This window comes from Natator depressus, chromosome 13 (genome assembly GCF_965152275.1).
Source record: "Natator depressus isolate rNatDep1 chromosome 13, rNatDep2.hap1, whole genome shotgun sequence".
NCBI lineage: Eukaryota > Metazoa > Chordata > Testudines > Cheloniidae > Natator > Natator depressus.
In genome coordinates this window covers 2,265,570-2,286,881 of record NC_134246.1, presented here as the reverse complement: position 1 = coordinate 2,286,881, position 21,312 = coordinate 2,265,570, and the positions used below count along the sequence as shown (strand labels likewise).

The following is a 21,312-nucleotide window of genomic DNA, read 5'->3' as shown; positions in this document are numbered from 1 at the left end:
CCCCCCAGTGGTTTCCATCAAATACAGGGTTTAGTTTGGTTGAATGGCTCTCAGCACCCCCACTATACAAATTGTTCCAGCACCCCTGGTTCCAGCAGGGGCGCCCAAGCATACTCTGCAAGAGGGTGTTTCCTAGTGCCAGCAACACATAGGTGTGACAGGAGGAGAGGTAGCCTTGAGCATGTTTGAGGATGTTGCTCTTTGGCTCATCCAAAAAACCTCTTCAACACACAAAATGCCTTCATTTAAAAAAAAAAAAATCAAATGACGGGGACTAAAATATTGTTCTAGGACTGTGCGTTTGCATGATGTGCTCCACCAATGAGAGACAATCCCCAGAGCATATGAGTTAATTCCAACCCTGCAAACACAACCGTAACCTGATGCAAGTGAGTAACTTTTTTTTTCTCTCTCAGGTACTTTTCTAGTCCTGGTCCCTGGTATCTGAGCACCTCACAATCTTGCTTGTTCTCTCAGCACCCCTGTAGGGCAGGGCAGGGCTGTTCTCTTCAGCTTAAAACTGGAGAAAAGAGCCACTGAGAGGCCGGCTGATTTGTGCAAGCTTACCCAGGAAGTCTGTGCTGAACCCATGTCTCCTCAGTTCCAGGCTAGTGCCCTGCACACTGGGCCCTCCATCCACGCAAGGAGACCCAGAGAGTTCGGTGGCAGCTGCGGGGTGCTCTTTACTATTGAATGAATTTGGGGCTGTTTAAGCAATTAGGAGCCTACTTTCTGAGCAGGCTTAATCCCCCTGCTGTCTGAAGATCCTGGTGTAATTTGGGTTAGAGATGAAGAGCAGTCAGCACTTGAGAGGAGGTTGGTTGTGGCGAAATGAGGCCTAGTCAGTGGATCTGGGTCGGGGAGGACAATGAAAGAAGGCACAAAGGTGCTGGTGGGAGGAGGAGGGGATAGGGAGCAGTAAAGCAAGAACTGTGGGCAGAGTGCAAGAGGGGGATGAGGTGCAGACCGTGGCAGTGCTTTAAAAGCAGGGACAGTGAGTTTGACAGGAGAGCTGGTGAGGTCCTTGAGGAGAGGTGGTTAGGGAGGAAAAGACTTCAGTTGTTGTGTGTTAAATAGACTGAAAGGAAAGGGAGGCCAGCTGAGGCAGACAGCCCCAGTGTGAAGCACAATTCTGGCAGTGGGGAAGGGTGGTGACATTGGGAGGGAGGGAGGAGGCTGGATGCAATGAGAGAAGGAAATGGAAGAATCGAAGCTAACTCTGTGATTGTGAGTCTGAGTGATGGGGAGGGATGGAGCTGTTGGGTGATGGAGAAGTTGGGCTTTTCACTGTGTTCAGGCTGAGGAAGTGTTGGGACATGCAGGAAGAGAGAGCAGAGATGGGGAAGCTGAGAGTCTAGGCAGGGGTAGATTGAGAGCCATCAGCACAATGGAAATAAGGGACACCCCAGGAGGAGGTGAGGTCACCCAGAAGGTAAGTGGCAGGGAGAAGGGAGAGTACGAACCCAACAGTGGGGGTAACAGGAGGAGAAGGAAAGGGTCCCCAAAGAGGCAACATTAAAGCAGCAATCAACGATGCAGGAGTAGAACAAACAGTGGACAATCAAGGGACAGGCTTGAGGAGAAGTAGGCAGTCGAAGACAGCAGAGGTCATGGAGGGGAAGGGAGTGGGGTTAGTGACTTGAGGGGAGTTTTAGTGGAGAGGGAAAGGCAACAGACAGCCGAGAAGGGAGCTGCACTGGGAGCATAAAGCTTGCTCAAGAGGAGGAAGGAAGTGGGGTAACAGGGAAGTGGGTAGGCCGGGGAAAACGGCCTGTTTCTATGCAGAGTGATAGATAAGAGAGAGATGGCGCTGCAGCACAAACTCCAGGAACTCGGGTGCGGGGTGGGGGGACACAGAATAGTGCAGACTTCATTCAAACAGGGGTGAAAAAGGGACACAGATGGGGATGAGGGAAGGAATTATGAGAGGATCTGGCAGGAGCTCTCTTGGCTTTAAAAGAGTTGGCAAGAGCCTGGGCAGAGGAGGGTTTGGGGCAGAGGCCAAAATGGAGAGAAGCAGGATTTCAGCTTTGTGCTTCCTGTACATGCCTGGAATAGGCCCTGGTTGGTCTATTTGGGGTAAGGTGTCATGAGAACAGCTGTGTGGCTGGGCAGCACCTCAAGGAAACTGCACAGTGGAAACTGCCACCTAACCCTAATCCTGCTTCCCCTCCTGCACTGGGAGCCCCGGAGTGCCTGTGCTAGTCTAGAAAGGAAGTGTAACATCCTCTACTCTAGCTGTAAGGATTAGGTCTCAGCAGCTGGAGACTAGGGTGGGCTCTTTACTCAGGGTTAAGAGGCATTAGGAAGGGATGATAACAGTTAATCCTAGACAGGCATCTTTCAGGACTCTGGAAATCACATCCTTTCAAATCCTTACTCCACGCAGCTAGGGAGGGGTGGGGGGGCGAGGCCCCAGGAAAGGCACTGGAGCCTGGAGCAAACAGGAGCGAGGGGTTCAGTGGCAAAGACTGCTGAGGGAAATGTCTCAGGGAGGAAAGAAGTCTTGTGCTATTGGCTGCGTGCTAATGGAGATGGGCAGGGTGACTCGCATATACCGTTCTAAAGGGGTTCTTAGAAGAACCCAGATAGATCCCGAAGCAAAAGCCCTGTTCCTCTCTGCGCACTACTCCTGGCCAGGCTCTCCAATCAGGGTTTCCAGGCATGCACCCGGGTGCGAGGCTGTGGAAGCAGGTCAGGTGATTGCCTGACACGTCTGGCTAGAGGGGCTCCAGCCACTACTGCTCAGGAGTGGCACAAGAACAAACCCAAGAGGCTACTGCTGAGATGTGTGAGATCCTCTGATGCAAGATCACCCAATTCCATGCTTTACAGAGAGAGGCTTCTGGTCAGGGCATGTCTATGCCAGGCAGGGCTGGCCCTCTGTGTGGTCCTGTGCTTCCCCAGCCCAGACTAATCATTCTGTTTACTGGATCATTCACTGTCACGTTATTAAATCTAACTGATCAGGCTTGTTCTCTCCCTCTCCTCAGGTTCTTTCTTTCCCTACGCCTTGCAACACAGACCCCCAGACCTCCCATCCAGCGCTCCCTTTGCCTGGCCTCCTCCCCCCTGACACTCCTGCTAGCAAGAGGGTTATTATTTATTATCTTTTAGATTGTGGCAGCACCCACAGCATGCTCAGTGCTTTCCTAACTCACAGGCAGACAGGACCCCTGGCCCAACCAGCGTCCTATAAAAAGACACATGAAGGGTGGGGGAAGGGTTGTCTCATACCAGCAAGGCAATCAGGGTGGTGACAGGTGCCTGCCTTGGTTAATTATTAATAGGTGGTACCTGTGGGGTTTTTTTTTTTTTAAGTTAAACTAAATTCCCTTCCCCCACAGTTCAGCCCTTGTCTTTCTCCCATGCTGTCTTCCAGCCTTAGTCAGCTAGTTTATTGTGGGAGTAAGGGGTCCTCAGGAGCAACTGTGAGGGGTGGCTCTGCAGACCAGAGGAAGGGGGCTGGTGTGAGCCACTTGCACTGGCGGTGCTTGGAGAGCAGGAGCAGCCTCAGCCTCCCCTCATTCAGCCAGAGTTGGAGGCATGGCCTAGCAAAGCATCATCTTTCTAGTTGCAGAGCAGGGAGAGCAGTAAGGAACCTCAAACTCCCTGCTTGTATTCTATAGCACACTCATCTCAAGCAGTCTTCAAACCCCATTTGAATGGAGCGAGTGGAGACAGAGGAGACCCAATTCTGTGTCACTCCCAAGTGCCACTCCTCTGCCTTTCTTACCATTACTGTGGTTCCCTGTTTGCAGTGAAGTGGGTGGCTGCAGGCTGCCTCCAAGGGTCCCATAGCCACGGTAACTGTAGTTCAAGCTTCCGTTGATGTAGACCGGATCCTGGGAGTAAGATGAAGCTGGCAGTGAATAGGAGGAGTGCGTGATGGCTGTGGAATCTCTGGAGTGCTGCTTATCCAGGGCGATCGGCTCATCCTACAGCAAGGACAGCAAACCGATTTATTCCACTGAGGAGACTTTCCTGCCCTTCACTTCCAGTGGAAGGGCTGCACCAAGCACAGTTGGCTTTTCTACTCTCTGATTCCCTGGAATGACCTCTTGGGCCAGCCCACACCAGCATCCTGGTATCCCAGCCAATCAGAGCATAGAAAGAGCAAGGATGGCTTCACACCTAGTCACAGATACGTGAAGCTCCCATGTTCCACAGCTTTCCCAGAAAATTGTGAGGAAGGTGTTTAAATACACACAGCCAAAGCATCCCTGACCCTTTCCCCCTGGGCAGAGCAGGCATGCGTAGCTGCTGCTCTCTCCTTGTGTTAGGAATGAACTACTGCTCACACGTCCTTGTCAATTAAAGGAAGCGTCCCTCATCCACCTCCTGCACAAGAGTCCCTCCACTGCTAGTCTGCTTGTCCCTGTCCTCATCTCTCTTCAGTCTGGGCTCTCTCAGCCTCCCCTGTGCATACTCCCTACCATATAAATGGTTTCTTCCTGTTCTCCAGACTGTCTTCCCCCGTCACATGTGCTCTGCCTACGTTCTCCCTCTACAACATACATGCACAGCCTGATCTTTCCCTTTCTAGGCAAACTGTAAGCAGACCAAACTTGCACGGCTTGAAGCAGGTATTGTGCACATCACCAGTGAGCAAGATCTCTGCTGACCTCGTCTGTCAATTCTGGTTCATCTTCTGCCTCTGACTGGGGACAGAGCAGATGAAATTGTGCCTAGCATGCAAAGGATTACAGGGATCGTACCTGGGATGTCTGATATATCTCCAGTCGCATTCTCTTGGCTGCTTTCCGTGTTTCACTCTCGCATGCAGCTGCAAGGATATTTTCTGCCATGGCTGAGGTCAGATGTGGTGGGGTGGGTCTGGTCTGTGGAGACATAGAACCAGGTAGGTCATCTTTTGGGAAACATGGACACTGATGGAAACAATCATTTTATGTGTCTTGACCATTCAGATTGTGCATTGTACATTTGCCAGGAGCATGGCAAGAGCACAGAATACTCGCAAGCTCTTAAACATTAATATTTAAAATCAAGATATTTAAGGCCTCAACTTTTTAACCCGCCAGTGCTTGCATCTGTTTCTCCATCCGCCAGTATCAGTGTGTGTCTGCCATGTACACCCTTCGGGTGGCAGAGAACATGTAGTGACATTTCAAAAAAAAACTAGCATTGGAAGCAGGGGCACAGACAATATCCGAAATGGATCATGATCTGGTCCCTCTCTTCCACACATTGGAAGAAGGACAAATCTGCAGGCACTAGGGAGGCCTTTTGAGCAGGAGGAATGTGAGGAAGGAGAGCAGTACGGCAACAAGGGCACGGAAGGCAGGGGAAGCAGCTCACCATCTCCATGCCGTTCTTCTTCATACGGCGGCAGGATTTGAGGTAAGTGCGAATGCGTTTGCGAGCTCTCTCCTGGAACTCAGGGAACTGTCGGCTGCAGGACTCGATGATCGCCTGGATTTTCTCTTTGGGCTGCTTGGAGATGGGAACCATTCGGTCCAGATTCTCATCCACAAAAAGGCGCACAAACATCTGCAAAGAGAATGGAGAAGGGTTGGGGAGATGGACGCAGCAGAGACCTAGGACAGCTAGACCCACTTGTCCCTAGTCTGTTACTCTTACATTGAAGGCCTTTAATCGCTCTGGATCCATCCCCTCTGAGTCATTTATCTTATCGTTATCCTCATGGTCGTCATGGTCGTCATCATCTTCATCTGCTGTGGGCGCTCTGCCAACGGTCAGGTCCTCCGGACAGCCACTGACCTCGGTCTTGATGGAGTCATAACTGCCAGAACTGTATGGAGGGGACTGAGAGAGAACAGGGGGAGTCATGAGCACCCAGACCTCAACTCACCCTCCAGTCTTTGCCAAAGGCCAGGGGCCTGATTTCAAACAGGCCAAGGAATGGGGGAAGCAGAATCCCTTTCTTTGCCAGTTTACTCTGGCTACTGTGCTCCTTTTACAGGTCTGTCTAAAAGAAAGCTTTCTCCCTCACCACATAGCCTTTCCTGCTGCCTGATCCTGCTATGAAGTCATATCCTTTATGACATCACAATCTGCTGCCCTGGAAATGATGGAGCTGTCACAAATTCAGCGTTAGGGTCACTGCACTGCAGGATCACACAGGAGCAGATGGGCTAGGAGAGAAAATTCGCAAAAGAGAGACTCGGGCAAACTGTGATAAATAAGAGCATCAGAAGATGGAAGCAGCAAAGAGGCAAAGTCCCATGGAGCCACTCCCTCTTACGCGGAGTTTGTTTAAAGGGCGGGTGTGGGGTCCTTCTATTACCATCTGTGATGAATTACACTGTGGCCAACAGGCCATAAATTGCACAGGGATCTGTTCTCTAGAAAACCCTGCAGTTGGGTTGTGAGACCTCTCATCTTGTTCCTGTCAGGGAGAGGAATGGCGTACGGTAGCCCTGTGGCTGAAGTCATGGATTCAGACTCTGCAGCCCTGGATTCAGTTCTCACCCCGCAACAGATGTTGCCTGTGTGATTTTGGCCAGGTCACTTAGAGCCAGATTTTCCAAGGTACTGAGGTGCTTAAAGATGAAGATGGGATGTGGTGCAATTTTCAAAATGGCCAAAGGAGATTAGGTACCTCGCCCCCATTTACATTTTCAAAGGACTGAAATAGTGGCACCTAGCTGGCTTTTGGGCCTTTTGAAAATCCCACAGAGCCACTGTCTGCAACTTTAAGCACCTAAATACTCTGGAAATCTGGTCCTTTGTGTGTCTAGCCTAGTTTCCTATCTGTAAAATGGGAATGATTGAGAGGTGCTCCTTATGGGCCCTTCATCCCCGTAGTGCAGATAAAGCAGGCCAAAGTCCGTAGCACAAAACAGGAAAGATTCAAGCCATCTGTCCTAGCCCATTGCTCTGTCAAGATCGGTGGATGCTCTGGACTTGTCACTTTGATCGTGGGCACAGGAGCTGTAGGGGACGAGGCTTACGCCTGTGTACACCAGGTGCTGTCTTCCTAAAGTTCTGTCACTGTTTTGACGTGTACGTACACACACACACACACACACACACACACACACACACACACACACACACACACACACACACACACACACACACACACACACACACACACACACACACCCTTCACTGTGTTCCCAAGAACACTCAGTTGGGTACGCCTGGGAATGCTAACAGCCCCACTGGTGAACCTGTTCCTACAACAGCAGAGATTCACTTACTCCACCAGGCAGCAGGCACAATGTGCACTCTGCACCCAAACTTAGTTTTAAAAAGCTGGTTTCTGTGAGAGGGGATTGCTGAGGCATTACAGGTGGCTGATCCTGGGGGATTTATGGTTCTGCAGTGAGATTGGGAGATCCACCACAGCAGAGGCAGCGTCTGCTGAGACCTCCTGGGAAGACACTATCCTCGCGCTGACTGTTGGCTTTGCATCTGTTATGGCTAGGGTGTGTTGGGAGAGGAGGCTGGGGGAATGACTTTCACAGGGAATGCCTAAGGGGATTTTCTTCTGTGAAACAGAACTGAAAGAGTTGGGGCTGAGATGAAAGGGCGGGAGATGCTTCTGTCTCCACTGAGGAGTGTTAAAAGCCCATTCCATAGTAATGTCTTTATAGGCCATGCGAAAATAAACATGCTCAGCAGCAGGGTCTTTGTGGAGCTGTCTGGGGGCAGGGCTATGGCTGCATGCCATGGGCCCTGGGGTTCCTGGTACAATACTTCCTCTCTCCTTACCTCTGCTAACCACACTGTCTCTAGTTGGGCCTTGTTTTTACTGAACAGCAAGAGCCCCAAGCCTGGAGCAAGGCCAGGCACAGCTGCTCTCTAGCAGTTCCTCAGAACCAGCAGAGCACAGCTAGATGCTTTCCCCTTCCCTCCCTAGAAGGGAATGCATTCAGCTCCCTGAGCAGACTCCACCCCTCTCCCAGCCGGCCCCCAGGCTGAGCAGTGCTCTCTCCTCTCCATGGATAGGAGCAAAGTCCTCTGCTGCCCTCGGACATCTCGTGTGCAGTTTCCTCCATTTTACTATCAGGCTGTGGAAGGCTGTAAATGAGGCTGCTCATTTTGTCCCTGCTTATGCAGTCTGTGCACCCCCCGAAGCCCCGCAGTCTTGGCCAGACCAACCTCTGCTGTAGTCTTTGCTGTGTACTTCACCCGGCTCCGCAGCCCGTCGGCACAGCTGTCTGACTGGTAGGAAGGAGTGACATGGGCAGGCGGGAGCTTGTCACACAGGTTGATGGGCTGGTCCTCGGCCGAAGCAGTGAAGTCCATGGGGGCAGCAGTTCCATTCCCGTTCATTTCCGGGAAGGTGCTGTCTCCTTGAGTGCTGCTGGAGGTGGAGGGGTTCAGGGTGGAGGAACCATTCCCACTGCAGCTCTCTGATGAGGAATCATCTGCAATGAGAGGGACACATTATCTCAAATCCCTGAGACCCCTTCCCTTAAAGCACCCATCAGCCCTAGACCCCTTGGGCACCTGCAGACAAGCCAGGAGAGCAGCTTCTGTGCCCTCCCAAAGGGAGGAGGTGGCATCCTGCTCCAGGCAGCCAGCGGGCACATTGGCTGAGAGAGAAATGAGTTGTTTATGACCCTTCACTCTGCTGAACCTGGGTTCCCAGAATCCCGTGTGCCTGGCTTGCACACCAGTCAGCATGGGCACTGCCAGGAACAGATACTCATAACACATAGGCCTAGGCTCCAGGCCATTACCCATGGGCATGACTCCCCTGCTGCACGATGGATGGCAGCTTACGGGATCAGAACATTCCTGTTCCTGGGAGGCAGCTTGACCGTGTCAAGTCCAGCAGTTTACAGAGCCCCTCGCCGCTGGGGGCTTTCCTGCTGAACAATCCCCGAAGTGAAAGAATGGCAGACACCTTCCTTCCCTCCCTCCCCGCCATGGGAAGAGTAGTCCTTTTCTTACTCACTCCCCTGAAGTCAATGGGAGTTTTGCTTGCTGTGGAATTTCCATTTTACCAACGCTGTAGGAAAGGGGCCCTTCCCCTCCCTGTGCGCTCTCTCTGGTTTTAGGCTATTTCGGAAGTGATGTTCTTCCCCCCGCAGGAAAAAATGAACTTCAGGCCCTCAACCTTCCCAGATACTGCCCGCTGCGGAGAGATTTCAGAGTCAGTAGTGACCCAAGAGGACAGACCTCACTGGGCCTTTTGGCAGAAATGCATATTAGTGCAGAATGGAAGAAGCTTTATGGGACCTAGGGGAGCCCTGTCATTAAAAACACAGGCACCCATCCCATCCCAGGGACTTCTTGCATAGGTCCTGATGTAGCAATGGCTTCTGCAGATAGAACTACCTGCTCCTCTGCACGAACCATACAGACATATGGACACAGAAGAGGGATGGTACCCAGGAGAGTGGTAGGGGGTCAGTCAGTCTGTCTGTCTTTCTATCGCTGTGGTATCGGAGCGCCTGAATGCAGACCCCAGGTCTGTGCGTTGCAAAGAAACGCCATCCATTCGTCCTCCATGCACAATCCAACTTGCTTCCCACTGCAGCTCCCCCCAACTTCTCCCAGAGCTCCATCCAATTCACAGTCACAGCTCACTCCCTTTACCTTCTCTCCTTTCTTTGGCTCACTGACATATACTATCTTTCCCTGCACCTTCATTATACAGACCATCCAGCTCCCCATTTCACAGGCACAGACACCCTCCCTTCGACCCTGTGCCTATACAGTTCTCCCCCAGCTTCCCTGCACACTTTCTTATGCATATGTCTGCTCCCAGCCAGGGTGCCCTGCACATGCTTCCCAGTCTCCTCCCTATGCACAAGCCTCTAAATATCTTGGACACAAGCTACCCCGTTATCACATACCCCCTTCCTTTCATGGACATGGACTGTGTCTTACACTTACACACACACACACCTTCACTCCTCCTCCTCATTTACACACACATCTCCACAGCTCCTCACACCATTGGTATGTGGCATTAGTGCTGCTCTTGAAAACAGTTTGATCTTGCGCAGAAATAGCTTTCCCCTCCTGCACACACCTCCTAGGCAAAGCAGCAGGGAGAGCCTGGCTCTAGAACGCCCAGGAGCCAGTCTCCTGGGTCAGATGTCACATGTTTAAACTCCGCTCTGTCTATTTCCCCTTCCCTTCCCGCTGCAGAAAAACCTTTATTTCATTAGGTGCCGCTTGGAGAGGGAATGGGAGCTGCTTCCTGTGTACTTTGAGCTGTGCTTCAAACAAAGAAGCTGCACCGACTGACAAGCAGATGGCGGTCCCTGGCTTCCTGTTCCCTGTATCCTTGCTCATGCAGCAGGACAATAGGGGTCAGACTGCAAGAGAACAGATGGGATTCTAGCGCATGTGCAGTGAATCCAAAGGTGTGTGTGAAAGGAGGGGGAAGGAAGGTGTTCTAGCTGCTGCTATCAGTCTGTCCCTCTCCTCCCCCACTCTTTGCTCTACAGGGAAACTTTAATGAGTGAACTTTCCTGTGACCCCTGTGGAGGCTGCAGCAGCAAGGACTTTGTATCCTTTAGAATAAACAGATTCAAGTACAATTAGGCATCTGAATGAAGTGCAAGGGGCCAAGCGGGACTTGGAATCACAGCAACGTAGGGCTGGAAGGGACCTCGAGAAGCCATCTCATCCAGACCCCTGTGCTGAGGCAGGACCAAGTAAACCTGCACCACTGGCTTTCAACCTTTCCAGACTCCTGTACCCCTTTCCGGAGGCTGATTTGTCTTGCGCAGCCCTCACTTAAAAACGACTTGCTTACAAAAGCAGACATAAAAATACGAAAGGGTCACCGCGCACTAGTACTGAAAAAGTGCTGACTTTCTCACTGGTACCATAGAATCATAAAATAAATCAACTGGAATATAAATACTGTACGTACATTTCAGTGTGTAGTATGTATAAACAATAGAGCTGTATAAACAAGTCAGTGTCCGTATGAAATTTTAGTTTGTTCTGACTTAGCTAGTGCTTCTTCTGGAGCCTGATGTAAAACTAGGCAAATCTCTAGATGAGGGGATGTATACTCTCTGGAAGAGCTCTGCGCCCCCCCCGGGGATGCATGTACCCTTGGTTGAGAATGACTGACCTAGACCATCCCTGACGTGTGCTCCACACACTGCCCTTCTGCTGATACCAGCTGTTCTATGAAACCCTTTTACTTACTTGTGCACCAACTTCTAAACTGTTCCCTTCTTCTTTCCTCCTCCTCCCAAAACTGCCTGGTTTGTACCAGCCACCAGACTCTCACCCCTGCCCTTCCTGTCACACAGTTGTTCTGATCCACTTATTTGTCTGAGCGATGACCAGAGCTGACCTAATCCTCAGTGTGGTATTTAAGTTCCTCTGTGTGGCTCCCTCCTGCATGGGCTGCAGTCCTAGGGTTGCTGTTCCTGAAACAGGGGCACAATTGAGCTGGAATATGTGGAATGCCGGGCTGTGTCCAGACAGGGCTGGGAGCTAATGGATGGGATTTGGCTGAGGAATGTGTCCGAGGCAGGAGAAGCTGGTGCGCCCCTGGCGCCCGGATACGAGTGGAAGAGTGTGCTTCCCTGGAGCATCCTTGACCCGTGTCTGTGTGCCCCTTGCCTGGGCATCTCTGTAGGTGCATTGTGCTTCAGCAGAGTTCGCTGTGTGGTCTGTTCATGCTGCGCACCTGCATGCGCTCAGTCCAATGACTCCTTGCTGGTGAACGTTCATACTCCATGTCACTGTGCTTCCTGGGCCTGTGTGTTACGGCTGCCTGCCTGCCTGCACGAAGAGCGAGCCCTGGGCCTGTGTGTTACGGCTGCCTGCCTGCCTGCACGAAGAGCGAGCCCTGGGCCTGTGTGTTACGGCTGCCTGCCTGCCTGCACGAAGAGCGAGCCCTGGGTCTGTGTGGATGTTGTGAGGGCAGAAGCCCGTTGTTTATTCAGCCACTGCCATGAGGCAGGAGCACAGAAATCAGGCAGGTTGCTCTTGGAGAGCTGGGAAGGGCTCGGGATCTCTCTCCCCGTCTGCCTGGCTGACAGTTTGAGACCTGGCCCTCCCCTGCACTGCTTCTTCGGGGCTAGACAGGGCTCCCAGAGGGAGGCTGTGGCCTTATCCAGTGATGCCTCTCGGAAGGATTAAGAAGAATTATTCCTCTGCGCAGAGGCACCAGCCGCACGACAGGCCCTGCTGTAAGCCTGGGCATCGCCACAGCAACAGAGCTGCTCCTCTCAGGGTGGCCAATCACAGACCTCCCTCTAGGCCAATGGGAGAAAATCTCAGCTGCCTTGGGACCGCTCCTTGCTGATCATTTTCTCCCTAGCTTAGAGGCAGCTCCTCGCCCCAGGCTGCAGCTGGAGCTGGAGTGCAGCACGCTTGCTGGCTGTGCTCAATCTACTTGCCCTCCTTCCTGCAGAGACCAGGCCTAGCTGAGAGCTCACGCTCTCTGCACCATGACCGCACAACTGGCCAAAAGCACAGACCCAACCACTGCTACTTGCACTGGGGTGGTTTCCAGGATCTCTGCTGCCTCCAACCACACCACACCCCCCAGCACTTGAGGCGGTAGTTAGCATTATTCTGGCTGAGTAATCATTTGAGGACGTGTTACAAAGGTGTCAAAACTCTAACTGAGGCAGATGCATTGCAGCCTTTCTCTTTGCGTGCAGGTATCCACGCCAGCCTCAATCCCCAGGCTGGAATTACCCCAGCTGATGGTCAACCTTCCATGAATGCCCACTCTCCTCCCAGCCACCCTGTTGACAGAATGCCCAGTGTCCATCCCCCCAAGAGCCCACAATTCCAATCCATGTCAAAACCCACCAGAACCTCTACTGCCCAGCTACTCAAACGCCTATCCACCTCAGCACAGAATTCCCACTGCTGTCTACAACCAAAGCAGAAGGTCTAAGAGGCCATCTCTAGGACAGCTGTCCACACCAAGTACCCTCCTAGAGAATAAAGTTTTGAGTCCATCTTCCCCAGGGCCTTGCACTTGCTTTTGCACACCATTTCAAGCATGCAGAAGACACACACTAGCTGAAGATTAAATTTATATTCAATTTCAGTGTAACAATCTTGGGTTTGTTACAGACAAAAAATATGAAGGACATTCCAGAAAACTTGTTAGCAACCTGTACAGATGTAATAAAATGCAATGGCGGTCTGAAACAAATGCCCAGTAGCTTCTGCAGGAAGAATGTATTTGATTTCAATCTAGAATGAATGAAAGTACTTACCAAAGAAATCGGCAAACAAATTAGCCACAGTTTATACATTTTTATAGGCTTTGCTGCTCGCAGCACCTCTCTATATTAACAGTGTCCAATTCATTCCAACAGGAATAAGACACTCTAAGGAAGTTATGGAGAAGCTGTTTCAAATACAGATATAGACGTCTTTGGATCAGGGTAAGAAGAGCTTTAGCAAACTTATGAATGCAGAACTTCACTGAAATCCTGGCTTCCTTCTGTTCACGACCTACACGTGAGGTTCTCTCAATAATTGTCACCAACACAGGGGTCAGCAAGACTGACTTGCCTTACACTGCAAAGGGACAAAACACAGAGCAAGGAGTCCCTAAGGCCTGAGGGTTGAATATGGAGATTTTGTGAACAAAAGCAAGGGGCTCTGCTGGCAGGGCAGAGGTCTCCCTCCCAGGTACAAGTGGAGGGTTCTCTAAACAGAGCATGAATGATACCTAGTGCACTGGAATATAGCAACAGGACTCCCTGGGTTAGAGCACATTGAACACAGAGATTTCACCAGTGCCAGCCCATCACGCTCTCACCACGACGCTGTGCTAAGAGCAGGACTGAGCGTCAGTGAAATGTAAGTAGCTGTACAAAGCCTGAGCTGCCCCACAGCAAGGGGGTCGAGGGACCATTTAGCCTTTTTTCCTGTTCATAAACCAATCCCAATTTTGTTATTTGTAACCATTTGCCAGATCATTTGGCTGGGAAAATTCCAGCCCTGTGGGGTGTTTGAGTTCTTTGCTTCAACCAAGCTATTTTGTGTTGCGATTGGTCGCCTTGTCCACATGGGCCTGTTGCTGCTTTCTGACTGGATGACCAACCTTTGGAGAATAGCTAGTATTGAGGGATGCGTTGCCAGTTTGAATTCTCAGACAAATAATTGTTAGTGTTAAAAAGTGTGAAACTTTGGGGATTTGTACACGTTTCCACAAAGAGCTGGCGAGTGCCGGAACACACACATACACCAAACAGTACAACTCTATGAACAGCAGGGGAGCAAAGCCGGGCTATGCAGCCATGAATATATTAATTATCCCAACAGCACAAGCCTCATGAGCAATGTTCCCTCTAATTTCTGACAGGCCGTGTGCGCAAAAAATTTCTTCTGTGCAAATTGTGCTTCTGTGCAAATTTTTGTGTGCGCGGTGTTTCACCGTGTGTGTGGGCTTTAGGATCTGTGTGCATGCACACACGCGCACAGCTTAGAGGGAATGGTGCTCATGAGCTCTCTGCTCTCAGCTGGAGTTTGGCTAAGTGAGAAGCCCCTCCAATGAGGATAACTGGAAGTCCCCATGCACCCCGAAGCCCTAATTGAGGCAGATGGAACTGTAAAAACAATGTAACTTTTAACTGTTCTGATCTTTCATTCAGAAAACAAAATATTTAAATTTCACATGTAATCTTTGGCAGCTGGAATTCCGATGGCAGAAGTTCTGATCCTGAGAGACACTGAAACCCATGAACTGGAATTTAACAGGTCCAGGTTGGCAATGCAGGCCTGAAACAAGACTGAAAATCAAAACTGTCTTATGAATCCAGGCTTGTGCAGAAAACCAGCTTGTCCACCAGCCACAGTTGCATAGGCCTTGTTTTAACGTGCTCTAGGCAGGAGTATTGTTCTCTGGTGCAGCTGCTGATTGAACACATGCTTGGCTGCAAACTCAAAGCTCCTCCGCCATAGTTATGAGCATCCAAGGGAGCACTGTGTGGCTTCTGGAGCGAGGAAGCTGACAGCAGCATCTCCAGTCTCTCTTCAGCTTCACCAATCCTAGGAAAGCGTAGAGGGAGGGACAGGCAAATGGCTCGTGGCTCTTCAGGAAGGCTCGAGTGGGGGGATCAGTCATTTACTAAACACATTAATCAGGGCTCAGCATTTTCATTTGAAGGAGGCGCCTGGATTATCCTTGATTTCTGTGACACTGGATTTGCAGAGATCGGGAAGGGAAGGGGAGATTTCCAACACCTGCTCCCTAGGCGGTTTTATGGCCGGGAAGTGGTTGGGTTTAACGTCTATTTTAACGTAGGGCAATGTGCTGCCGACCAAAGAGGGAATTAGAGATGAATGGGGCAAATTGTTCCTCCGCCTGTCACATCTCCAGCCTGGAGACAAAACCCTCTTTTGACTCAGAAAACAGTGAGCTTATGTAAGAGCCAGCAGCCCACGGGAACCTCCCAGCAAAACAACAGCACCACTCAGTCACAGTTCTGTCACAGCCCACCCAATCGCCACCCAGGACTTTGAAGGACTCTGGAATAATTGACCAATTGCTGTGCAGGACTTTCAAGGGCTCTGCCATCCTCCACCAGTCAACATGCAGGACTTTCGATGGCTTTGTGATTATCTACCAGAACTAGAAGCAGTTTGGGTCAGTACCACCAGCTCCTGTTCTCACGGGATCACACGTGATCCTGTCATGTAATAAGCCAACCGCCCATCCGGAGTCTCCGTGTTGAGGCCATTGTCTCTGGCACAGATTCTCCCCTTCACTACAAAAGGAAATACACCCTTTCCACATTGAAATGTCACCAGCCCCGAACTTTACATCTAGCTTTAAAACGACTGTCAAAACTGTTCAAAGCACCTCACCGACGTCTCACTGTAACAACAGCCAGGAAGATGAAAAGTGCCATCAATTATTCACTCACAAAAGAGATGAGAAGGGGGAGGAGGAGAAAGAGGAGAGGCTGCAAAGGAGAGAGACTCAATACAAATTAGAGAGACAGAGTGAGAATGGGGGGCCTCGTGCGGGGGCCATTGCTGGGAGGGAGACCAATGTTAATTAAAGGCAAAAGAGCAGCCTTGAAGGACTCCTCCTCACCCAATGACCAGAGGAGGGGCCAGGCAGTGCCAATCTGCTTCGATCCAGCCCCAGCTCCCACTAAGAGGCAGGGATGAAGACCCATTACCAGGAAGCCCATCTTCTCTAGTGCCTGCCTGGCTGATTTCCTTTGAGATGATTAAAAAAATTGTTCAGGGGAGCAGAGCAGGTGAGGCTGGCCAATATCCAGTTAAGACGTCCTATTTCCTGTCTTTTTGCATTAATGCAAACCTCGTGATGCCCAGACAAAGTGTCCATCCTCCACCCCCCTGACTGTATTCTGCCAGTGTCTTCACTGAGCCAGACATCTGGTAATGCTGGACACAATGTGTCTCTACTGACAAGTTCAGCTGACAAGGGAGTGCTGTTTGCTCTCTCCTGCATTGTGTAGAAAAGGTGTCTCCTCGTGCTATCTCCCAGCGCATTTCCCCCCTCTCCCTCACCCCCCCGCCAGCGTAATGGCATGAGGCCAGCTTTGCTGTACAGGCAGAAGGAGTGGCTGACTAGAGCACTGCTCAGGATCTGTGAGGGATGGAAGTTTTCCAGTTTGCCTACGGGAGCCAAAGCCCAGAAGCCAACACAGCAGAACAGCAACATCTCGACAAGCAGTCTCCTTGGCCTGGTCTTCCTCTTCCTAATGTGATGGCCTGTGCCATCCCCTCATGCTCCATATTGTGGCCCTCCCAGCACTATGCTTCCCTCGCCACTGTGCAGCCAAGTTTTGCCCTTAGGTCTTTTATTAAGAAGGATTTTCTCTTTCCTTTTCTAACAGGTTTTAGGCTTGGTTTGTTCTAAAAAAGAGTCTACGTTTGTCAATGGGAAATGAGGGCAGGGCTCTAGGATGGGTCAGGGATTAGGAATGGGAGACGGAGCCTTTCATCTCTCCATTGCTGGCAAGCCGATTCAAACCCAGCCAATAGGGATCGAAGGTGGTTACTGCCTGAGAGCCAGTCAGTGCTGCCAGCCATAGCAAATGCATCTGGTGGGTCTAAGCACAGTTCCTAGTGGGCAGATGTGCATCATCACAACTGACACCAGCTGCTCCCCTCTTTGGCTGTCAATGGCTCAATGGGCTATGGAGACAGAGATGCCCTCTCAACCCCACAAGTGGGTACTTCTTGGGTGAGGGGGAGTCATAAAGGCTGAGTGGCATGGGAAAAACTCACCAGGCTGGAGCCTGTGTTGTGGTTAAGTTGGGGACTTCTGTAATTGGTGAATTTGGTCAATAAAATCCAAAATAACTAAACTAAACAGTAACAGGGAAAGGGGTGAAATTTGCCATCAATTAACTGGCTTAATCTGCATCGCTGCTTAGGCACTGGGAGGGCAATTTAGGGAAAGCTCTGCTTGATTTACATGCAGAAAGTGTTACCATCTGGCAGAAGATGTTTTTTAGTTAAAAGCAAAGGCAGGCAGAAGCCAGGCAGGAAGGAAAGCCTGGACAGAGAGCGTGCACAGGCTAGCAAGGATGTTTCGGGAGCAGCTTTGGATTTCCCAAACCTGCAGCAGCAGCAAGAGAAAAGGCTTCAAAAGCCTCGTATTCCTCAAAGAAGCTGACCTAAGGTGTCTGTGACTAGTCTGGAAAGGGCCTAGGAAAGAGAACAGCTGCCCTGAGAGAACTCTAGCGGGGTGGGCAGGATTTACTGATCCTTGCTGCAAGGGCTGTAGCACTTCTACACTGATGACAGATCCAGGAGGGCTGGAAGAGCACAGAGTCAGGGAGCCTCAAGAGAGATGATGGGCCACCAGGTGAAATCTGCAGGAAGCCAGCCAATGGCCCAAGGCAGTACTCACTGGACTGTGATTTGAGAGGAAGCTATTTGGTAGTTACCTGCATGGGAAATCAGACATGTGTGCTCAGAGTGTCACAGAAATGCGAGTTTGGCTGTCAATGTTCTATGGGTCAAATTCAGCCCTCAGTTACACCCCTGCCTGAAACCCCACTAAGTCCCTGGGGTTGCGTACATGTGACTGAGAACAGAACTTGCCCCTTCTCCGGAGGTGAGCTGGACCTTTAAGAGGAGCTCAGGCCCAGTCTCCACATCTGTGCCAGGGTTCTCTCCCCAGTCATGTGACCGAGAGGCAGGTGTGCTGGGAACTATAAAGTGCAGCCTCTCCATTAAGTGGTGGGAGTAGCAGTTTGCTGGGTAAGCTTGGGGGGGGGGGGGGTGTGTTCACTTAAGTGAGCTTGGGAAGCACTCAGCCCAAGAGGGATTGTGGAAAAGGCCTGTGAGAAGACAGGATAAAAAAAACTAGGAGGGGTGTCTCCAGAGGAGGAAAAGGTCTGAGGCAAGGCCTGGTGTGGGTACAGATCCTTGTTTAGGGGCCCAAGCCAGGCCTTGTTGAGAGGATGAGAGGCACCCTACCCTCTTCTGCCCTGTATTAACATGGGGGAGACTGGGGTAGACCCTGAGAAGGGTGCAGGATTATGGAGCCCAGAGAGAGCCCAGGAAAGAAGTATGCTGCCTGGGGGTGGTGAAGGAGTGTCACAAAGGCCCTGTGTCAATGGAGATGAAGACTCTGGGCGGCCAAGGATGCATTTTCATTCCTTACCCTGGAAGGGGTGGGCTCTTGCTTTGACTGGAGGGCCTGAAAGCACCACAATGACCACTGATAGACACTACAGCCTGGAAGGGAAACTGAGGAATGGATATGCTACTGGATGTGGTAAGTGACCCTGTTACAGCCCTATATGTATAAGCAGAAAAGTGTGCAGCAGCTCTGAGGGGCTGGGAGTGAAGCTTTTGTCATGTCTGAGGGGAACAAGTAGCATCATGCTGGAGGCTAGTACCAGGTGTGACCTGGGCACCTGAGAAGCCTGTAAGCTGAGGGTGCAGCAATGCTGATAGCTAATGGTGAACTTGCTGCATGAATGTAAACCCCAGTTCCTGGTACGTGCTGACCTAGACCCATGCTCTCCTGGGAGGCTCCTCTCCAAGCAGAATGTCCAGCAATAAATTGCTTAGGAAGTCTAAAGCCTTGTGACACACCAAGGTAACCATGCACCACAGTGCACAAACTGCACCAGAAAGGAGGTGGGTGTCTGGGGACATCCTGTGTACTGCCTTCACCCCTCACCCAATCCACAGTGGTTGGTCCAAGGAATCTCTGTGATACTCCTCCCAGGCCCCACTGGAGGAGCATGTCCAAGGAATACCCCCAGTATCTGCCCCATAGCTGCCTCCTTAAAACATTCTCAAGGGAAATGCTTCCTTCCCCCGGCCTTGAGGAGCATCTCCAGGGGACATCCCTGATAGGTTGTTTAGCACTAAGCAGGTTAATCATGTCCTTCCTCTTAGGGTGGGGATTAGTGACCACTCCCCGACGCAGAACAGATTCTGCAGTGGCCCTGCCAATCAAACACTGGATCAGTACCAAGGCATGCCTTGGCTGAAAGGGGATCTGTCCCAGCAGTGACACAGGAGAATGCTGTGCTGCCCACTCCCTGCGGTAGGGAAATGAGTCTACGCTCAAGGGCTGGTTTTCCTTAGACTGTTTGTTTGTTTTTGTTTTGTTTTGTGTTAAACTGATGTGGGGATGGGTTAAGATCCCTTCTCCCTCCCCCATGCTTTGTGCTGAGAGCACCTGCAGCCTGATCCCTGACTAAGGTAGCTGAGTGGTGACAGTTCTTTGTGCCAATGTCACGGATTGCAATGTATTACCCATTTTGGGGAGAACTCCTAGAAAACCTGGTGGGACTTCGCTGCTCCATACTAGCCCCAGAGAGACCATCAGGAGCCAGTTAGCAAGTAAAAAACCACCATAAATACACATGATCCAGGGACCTGCCTCCCTAAATGCTTGGTATTTAGTCTGAATGATTTGTAATCTGTAATCTACTAGTAAATGCACCATAATGCAGTATGTAGAAATACAATGTCCTAGTGCCATGATTCACTGCGGCATTGGGTATTACTCTCTGGCTGAGATGGGGACAGACCTCCAGGCTGCATGCGCAATGGATAGATTTCACTATACTTCTCTATGGTTGACAAGTTCGGCCAGATGGAGAAGGGCAGAACCAAAACTAGTAAGAAAATGGTTCACCCCTTGCAGTGAGGTAAAGCTCCCTGTAACCTCCTGGGCACGAGAAAGCCATGAGGCCCATTTGCCTAGCAAGTTTCTGTAACTTGTGTTCTGTTGGACTGGATGATTGCACGGGATGCCTGGAGAGGAAAAGGCAAATTCTGCACTGTACACTGACACTATACCAGGTGGTGATACCGTGATCATCTCTTTGACCCCAGCAAATTAATCCCTCCAGGCTGTCCTGGAAAATGGCTCTCGCAGTTGGTAGTAAAAAGTTCCCATTCATCTTTGCTCAGGCTTTGGGCATCCAGTCACTTCCTTTTGGGCAACTTAAGATATGAGTAACATTCAAGTTGGGCAGGGGATGTGCAAGAACCTCACATTTCCCATTGCGGGAGCAGCAGAGTAACACACAAGAAAACGGAAGGAGCTGGTTCTTGCACTATTACTGTGCTGTAGAGTGAGTCTGTGCACTGTGGGACCCCATGGCTCACTCTGTGTACTTTTATGCAGTTAGCAGGGTCAATCGTATGTGAACCCCACCTCTGCTGCTGATACAGGGCCTTTGAAATTCTCCCAGACAGTGTCTTTTACTATCCCTGTTGGTATGTACCAAAGTCATTAGCTCTAATTGGGTCCCTTTGCTGTTTCAAAGGTTGACACACAGTTTGCAGCAGGATAATAGCAGGCCAAGGTTTCTGAGCACTGAGACAGAATAAGGTGGTTTTTGTCTGAGTTGCTTATTGCTCCCTAAAGATTTAGCAGACGCCAACACCCCAAGGCAAGACAAACTTGCCTCTTGTGCACCCTCCCACCACACACACTATCACACTCAGAACAGGCTGCCAAACCAATTGGGAGGTTCTGCATAGCATTTCCTTGTAGGGCTCTTCAAATCATGGAACTTGGTGCTTTGTCCTTAAAATAAAGTTTGAAATCTATCTACAATTCATGATCTTAGCACTGGGTCCCTCTGATCAGATGGCAACTGTGCATTACAACTTTCTTTTGTAAACAGTCTTTCATGGAATGTATATTGCAAATGCCTTTACAGCTAAACAATAGCAGGACAGAGATTTTCAGACACTGAAGAGGAAGGATAGGAAGCGAAAAGATGAAATGTGCCTGTTCCCATGGACGGGAACTGCAGAGGAGAAGGTGCTCACGCACCACTGGCATTGGGACTGTGGGAGCAACAGAGAACTGAAACAGACACAGCTCATGAGGCAAGTCTAAGGAGGGCTTAAAAGACAAGGAAGGAAACTGGACTCTGCTCCATGTTGTGAGATACTTGA

The 21,312-nt window shown here is 50.7% G+C and overlaps 1 protein-coding gene across 2 annotated transcripts in view; it reads right to left on the bottom strand.

Annotated features, from left to right (window-relative positions):
• NOL4L (nucleolar protein 4 like) overlaps positions 1 to 21,312 on the bottom strand; it is a 97,092-nt gene that overhangs the window by 5,923 nt on the left and 69,857 nt on the right. For both annotated transcript variants that reach the window (XM_074969741.1, XM_074969742.1), the window contains 5 exons: positions 8,092 to 8,360; positions 5,602 to 5,787; positions 5,320 to 5,511; positions 4,719 to 4,841; positions 3,737 to 3,938 (listed from right to left, as the gene is read on the bottom strand). In XM_074969741.1, the coding sequence (XP_074825842.1) occupies positions 3,737 to 3,938; positions 4,719 to 4,841; positions 5,320 to 5,511; positions 5,602 to 5,787; positions 8,092 to 8,360 (972 nt within the window). The remainder of the gene's footprint in view (positions 1 to 3,736; positions 3,939 to 4,718; positions 4,842 to 5,319; positions 5,512 to 5,601; positions 5,788 to 8,091; positions 8,361 to 21,312) is intronic.